The 6649-nt window shown below is 36.1% G+C and overlaps 1 protein-coding gene across 1 annotated transcript; it reads right to left on the bottom strand.

The window, feature by feature from the left end:
• Nucleotides 1-517: 517 nt before the first annotated feature.
• Nucleotides 518-2201, bottom strand: LOC127158323 (sucrase-isomaltase, intestinal-like). The gene is made up of 6 exons (XM_051101485.1): nucleotides 2198-2201; nucleotides 1903-2039; nucleotides 1576-1779; nucleotides 1200-1354; nucleotides 834-1002; nucleotides 518-622 (listed from the first exon to the last, which is right to left on the bottom strand). Exons 1-6 carry the CDS (start codon nucleotides 2199-2201, stop codon nucleotides 518-520), a joined length of 774 nt encoding a protein of 257 aa, XP_050957442.1.
• Nucleotides 2202-6649: the final 4448 nt, after the last annotated feature.

Here is a 6649-nt window from a genome sequence, read left to right as displayed (position 1 = left end):
CGTCTATTGGACGTTTCTTATCAGATGTCAAATAGATGTCTATTACATGTCTTTAAGATGTTTATTATTTAGAATGTATGGAAAACTGACATCTTACAGATGTCTGTCAGATGTTTGTACACAGCAGAGGCTTTCCAGATCAAGTGATCTTTAACAGACATTTTCAGATGCACGTGTGCTATCTGGGTAAGTATACTTTATGTAGTAAGTATACAAATGTCAGTGTACTAGTAGTATACTTGTACTATTTCAGTACTCCTCAGAACTGAATTGGCCCACTTTCTAGCATATAAAAGTATACATTTAAGTATACTTTAAGTATAACAGTAGTAAACTTTGAGTACACAACTAGTTTATATCTATGTTTTAGTTTGTACTGCAACTGTAATACTTGTAACATTTTTGGTACACTTTGAAGTATGGTCTCAGTAAACTACTAGTTTTGTAGTTTTATACTCGAAGTTTCGTAATTTTCTTTAAGGTAGTGAATAGACTTCTTTTCGTGGGTATTTTGATTTTACTCACCCATGGCATTGCTGTTTTGCAAAAAGACGCCATGAGAACTTTGTGATTTCTCCATACCCATGTAGAAAGGATGGAGTCCATAACTGTTCAGCTTATACTGCAGATGAGGAGAAAAATATTAGAGTTTAAGTTTGTAATGCAATTTCAGTTGTCCTCAGTGTTAAACACACTCTTTTTTTTTTCTTTTGTTGAAATGAACTGACTGTCATAGTGATTACTGCTTCAACTGGCATCAAACCAGGGTCAAACTAAACACTAGAGCCGACTTTAACATGATGTGTAAAGTCACCATCAGTTCTTAAACTCACCCCTGGGGGCTGGTCTTTGGCAAACAGGCCATATTTGTGGAAGTTGAGGTCATGTTTGTAGCTGGGGTGCTCTGTTTCACCAACACCATACACATAGTCTGAGGGAAGGAGTGTGGAGATCTGAAGAAGCTGATTAGAAAATATGAACCCTGGCACAGCAGAGTCCCAGCTGGAGAAAAAGAGAGTGAGAGAATGAGATTTAACAAAACACTAAGAACATTTGCAAAATCTGACACATTAAGCAAACTGTGCTTTTATAGTCCTAAAACTCCATTAAACTCTATAAGTACATATGGAACCTGCGACCAAATCCGCTTCCTTGTTGCTTTCTCCATGTTAACAGAGTGATTCAGGAGTGTTACTCACATAACTTCTTCTGAGCCCTTTCTGATCACTTGGATCCCGAATGGATTGTCCTTGATTTGAACCCTATACAGTCTGTTGTTTTCATCTGTCTCTGGTGTGGGAGGCAGGTTGAGGGGAACGGGCACCTCATAGCGAGCATTGTTTGGGTCATAGATCTACATGAATAGGACCAAAATCAGTCATAGTCTTAATCTCAGTCTTAAATGCATTCATTTATTTTTTAAATTTCTTAATTGTTAATAAATAAATAAATAAATACTTCATTAAAAGAACACATTAACAAAGTATACCTTAAATTTAATAAAACCATCTGCCAATTGCATGAATGTATTTTTTATACTGTTATTGTAAATGGTGACTTCCGAGAAAAGCATACCTTCCAACGAAGGCTTTTTCCACTAAGGTAAGTGATTTCCACACGGAGCGTGTCGATGTCTGGAGACTGAGGACGTTGGCTTGGGAAGTTGGTGTTGCGCTCAATATCTAAAGTGATGCCACTTGCTGTTTCAACCACGTTTTTGGTGATGTAGCCATGGGTATCAGCGTAAAAACACCAGGGCTCGTTGGGAATATCTGAAGGCTGTGAAAGACAATAAAAACATTTGGAGCCGATGTGCTGAATCACGTTATAACAGTAACAAAAATCATTAGATCAGTCTCCGAAAACCACAGGACTGAATATTGAACATCTTCTGTCTCTGACCTGCCAGATGCATCCACGGGCTTCGCATGTGCCCTGATTAGAACCTGCTTCAGGGTAACAATCAAATCGCCCAGTGATTCTCTGTTGACTGTGTAGTTCTTTCCCAGTTCCAGCTCCAGATTTCTCAAATACATGACCTGGCAGAACACAAACACAAACCAAAGAATTTCCTAATAGTGTCACTTTCAATGAAAATAAAATCACTGAAAACCTAAAAAAATAATGTTTAATAAATGTTATAAGATGACCATATGTAGAAAGAATGGTCTTGATGGGGGGGGAGGGGTCAATTTACTCATTTTGAGTTCCTAATCAACAGCAATCATAATGGAGCACTATTCCATATGAAGCAAAGACCATGGACTTCAGACACATCTCAGAAGATAACATCTGAAGTACATCTCCTTTGTAATCTGCAATTGGTGAGTAGCTACTTACTGATTATTGTCAAAAGCCCCTGCTCATGTTATGAACATCAAATAATATAGATTTTCATATAAATTTTTGCACTTTGCCCAAAAAGACAAAAGGCTGTTTTCTATGTAAACATAATGTGCTTTTTCAGTTTCTTGCACCCACTCTTTTCCATTTTTTCTGTGTTTTTAAAAGCACAAATGCTTTTGTTTGTTCATTTGGCTCACTGCTGTTTTAAAGCACTTCATTATCTGTTCCAGACAGTTTATGGAACTGCCAACTGGCAGCATTCAATAAACTGTTATTGATTTAAAGAGCTGATAAAGGTTATAATAAAAATGATAAGTGAAATTGATAACATGCTTAATAACCACGCATACTTTATGATGTGACCTTGTACATGTATAACAGTCATTTGGAAAATTAAATTAAATGTAATAAATGCATAATACTGAAAAAATCCAGTAACACTATATTTTGATAGTCCACTATACACTATATTTTGATAATATATTTTCATACATTAAAATAAATTATTTTATATATATATATAAATTTATATATTATAAGTATTAAGCAAGTTTAAGCTGAAAACAAGAAACACAAAACAAAACAAAAAAACGAGGGTCATTGGGGTTAGAAAAATAAACAGTTCAAAGGGTTTTGTGTTTCTTAATCAAAAACACACTTTTTTTTTTTTTTTTTTTTCAACACATTTTTTTAGAAAACAAGACTTAATATCTCAAGTCATTTTGCTTTTTGAGTAAATGTATCAAGATTTAAAAATGTTTAGATATTTACTGTATACTGGAATACAAGACAAAAAAATACATCATTTTTTTAGTCATTTTCTATTTTAAAACTTATTGTTATAATTATTATTAACTTCTAAAGAAGAATACTTTGCAAAAAAATACTTTCTACACCTTCAAAAAAAAGCATAGCCTGTTGGTATTGCCAGGGTTCTCTAATATCCAAATGTATTTTTGCATGCGTGTTTGTGTCTCCATATGAGTTTGTGAGGTTGTTATTGGCATCACATCACCCACCTTTTCTGACAGTCCTTGATTCCACAGTGGCCAGTAAACTGACCAGTGCAAACAACACCATCAGGGTCACCTCCAACCCTGAGAAGCACTGCTTTCCCATCTGTTCAACACACACACAGACACTGTTTAAACAACTAAGCATCCTATAATTTCAAATACTGTACATAATGCATCTTATATAATTCATCATAACACAGTCTGAAACACACTCATTATTTCACTCAGTTCTGCAGTCTCTTAATGTTGTCCAGTGTTTCTTTACCATGTTTTGAATGGAATATATTTTTACAAAAAAAAAAAAAAAAAAAAAATTCAAAATAAAAGCATTACATGTAAAATTATATTTGTCCTACCTTCACTGTTATTCGCTGTTGTTAATTCCTTCCCTTGCCAGTCCTCTGTGCTGAAATCAGAGAACACTAAAGAAGAGCAGAGCTGGACCGTGTTTATATACAGTAGCGAAGCAATGAAATCAGCATCCTGTGTGGGTGTGTTTAAGTTCTAGCTTGACAGCTAGAACATACGTTGCATGATGGTCTCTATCAAAGGTCATGGCTATGGAGCAGCACTCCTTGAGACAACTGTCTGTGTTTATTCAAAAATCATTCACAGATGATTGCTTTTTAGGCATGATGAAGCATATTTGTGTGTGCATGTGTATGTGTTCACGTTGTAGTTTGACTAAGCAAACTATTATATTAATGGCCACTTTATCGCTAAACTATTTATCAGGATATTTTACAATCCCCCATGCAAGATTTCATGGTCAAAAAGTTAAGCCATCAAAATGTCAAGTCAAGCAGGAAACATTAGCTCCATATCTGTGTTAAATATAAAAATCACTGCAAGATATTTTCTGTTCCAAAACTCTTTTATGCTTCAAAGAAAGCTTTATGAGACTAACTACAAAGCTGGAATTCATCTAGTTTTGTTAGTTTATTGTCCTTTCAGAAATTCTTTTTGAATTGTAGTCAGTTATTTTTTAAGATGTTTTGAAATGGCACACTTGGTGGACATGACAAGCAGGAGAGTGATTGGCAAATTAAAGAACTACAATTAATGAGCAATACATTTATTACACTATTTATTATAAAAATATAGCTGTTCATTGTTTGTTCATTAACTAATTGCATTAATGTTTAAAAACACAACTTGTGATTTTAATAATGCATTAGTAAATGCTCAAATTACCATTAACTAAGATTGAAAAAAATGCTGTAGAACTATTGCCCATTCTTAGTTCATGTTAGTTCATGTTCTGTTTTATGATGATTATATGGGGTTTTGAACCATAGTTTTAGCAGTTGAAACTGCTTATGCCTAATAACTCACTGAAAATTACTTGCCAGTGATGAGTCAGCATTAGTGCTAATATAATGAGCCACGGTGAGCTGACACAGTGATTTCTCCAGATGGGCCTGTACTCACGCTGTCAAGTGTTGATGGCCATATCAGGTTAAGATTGGACTGGACAGGTTCAACATGTGATAAAATAGATTTGGGGCCGACTGTGGGAAATATATGGCTGTGCATTTCAGCCTGAGCCCGACGGGGCCCAGGGATGGGCTTCAGGCCAATTTTCATGTCACAGCTCACATTCGGGCCAGCCACCACACCTGCTTTGGGGTTCTTCTTCTTTTTTTTTTACATTTTAGACAACCATCAGTTAAGTGAAATTGAGAAATTGATGATAGTTAAACAAACACAGAAAGACGTTTATAATCTATAATACTGACACACATGACACCGTCTGCTCTCACACACATGTACACAGGTTTCCCACATACCCACGATGCACCTCATTTGCAATAGAGAACATAAAGAGAAAAATCAGCAATGGGAATTTAAGATGATGATGACGGAAGAGAGAGAAGCTGAAACTGTGATAAATAGCAGTAAAGGTTTTGTATCAAGCTTTCTCACTGGTTATTATGTGTGCGTACATACCAGAGGCCGCGTTAAGCGAAAATTCTCCGTCACTGACGGAATTTATTTATCAGTGACGGAAAAATCTGAAGGCCGTCCGTCATTTTGACAGATTACACTAAGGGTGTTCTATTGTAGATTGTAGCTGCAATCCCACCCCTGTCCAGTTGGTGGCGAGTGTGCTCCAGTCTGACAGCATAGCGAGGATCCAGAACAAAAACGAGACTGTCACGAATGTTTTCCTATGTGTTTGATTATGCAAAGGCGAGTACACAGAAGCTACAACGATCTATCACGCCATATTAAAGAGCACCAAAACGGTATTTATTGCTTAAATTTCCTAATAAAATGGACAGAATTTGAAATCTGAGACTTTGTTTCATATCAGAAGTAACGCAAAGCCTAGCCTATTGCTATTTATTGGAAGGAAGACATACTATGCACTGTTCATTCATCAGATGAAAACAGCATAGAATAAAAGACTGATGTGATTTAAAGGGGTCATCGGATGCCTATTTTCCACAAGTTGATATGATTCTTTAGGGTCTTAATGAAAAGTCTATAATATACTTTACTTAAAAAATTCTCAATGGTTGTGTAAAACAACACCCTTTTTACCTTGCCAAAATAAGCTCTGCAAAAATCATCTCATTCTGGTCGAGGCTGCTTTAAATGCAAATGAGCTCTGCTGGCCCCGCCCCTCTCTTCTCTCTGTGGAGTGAGGGGCTGCTCAGAGAGATTGTTTACTTTAGCCGCATTTAGCGCGTTTGGCCGCTAAACTTGTTAACTAGCACATTATTAGGAAAGGCGATCGCAAAGATTCATAAAAAAACTCCTTATACTCACTTCTGCTGTAAGTGAAGCTGGAATATGAATGATTTGCGCGAACATAGAGGGATATATGTAGATCGGGAGGTGCATTCCCTTCACAAACAAACGTAATCCACTGCATCTTCAGCGGCTCAGATGTCGGGAGTAAATGACGACCACTATGTTCATTATTACATCCAGCAACACAACACCTCAATCGCTCAATCAGAGATATTCTTTCTAATTTACATCCCTGCTCCGGCATTGAAACAAAGAAGGCGGACTGTTACAGCTGATCTGAGGTAAAATGCAAAAACTTAGCATCCGATGACCCCTTTAAGAATCAATATCGGTTCATTAAAATCGAGAAATCTATTACTATAATAGATTATTATAAACTATAATAGATTATGAGGAATTTTTATGACCCTGTCCATCAAAATGAGTATACAGAGGTGTTCAGTAAACAGTCTAAAAGCAAGCTGAAAATTCGGTGTGGTTTATGACATTTTTGCCGCCACAAAATTTCCCATTTGAGCGCAGCTGGA

Source organism: Labeo rohita, unplaced genomic scaffold, assembly GCF_022985175.1.
Source record: "Labeo rohita strain BAU-BD-2019 unplaced genomic scaffold, IGBB_LRoh.1.0 scaffold_1454, whole genome shotgun sequence".
Classification (NCBI taxonomy): domain Eukaryota; kingdom Metazoa; phylum Chordata; class Actinopteri; order Cypriniformes; family Cyprinidae; genus Labeo; species Labeo rohita.
The sequence above is the reverse complement of the archived record's forward strand: the minus strand, read 5'-3'. Positions and strand labels throughout refer to the sequence as shown.

Excerpts from the sequence above, each read along its gene's own strand:
- LOC127158323 (XM_051101485.1), bottom strand. Across the intron at positions 1,003-1,199 it reads AAGGGCTCAGAAGAAGTTAT|CTGGGACTCTGCTGTGCCAG; the intron begins GTGAGTAACACT and ends CTTTTTCTCCAG. Across the intron at positions 623-833 it reads CCAAAGACCAGCCCCCAGGG|TATAAGCTGAACAGTTATGG; the intron begins GTGAGTTTAAGA and ends CCTCATCTGCAG.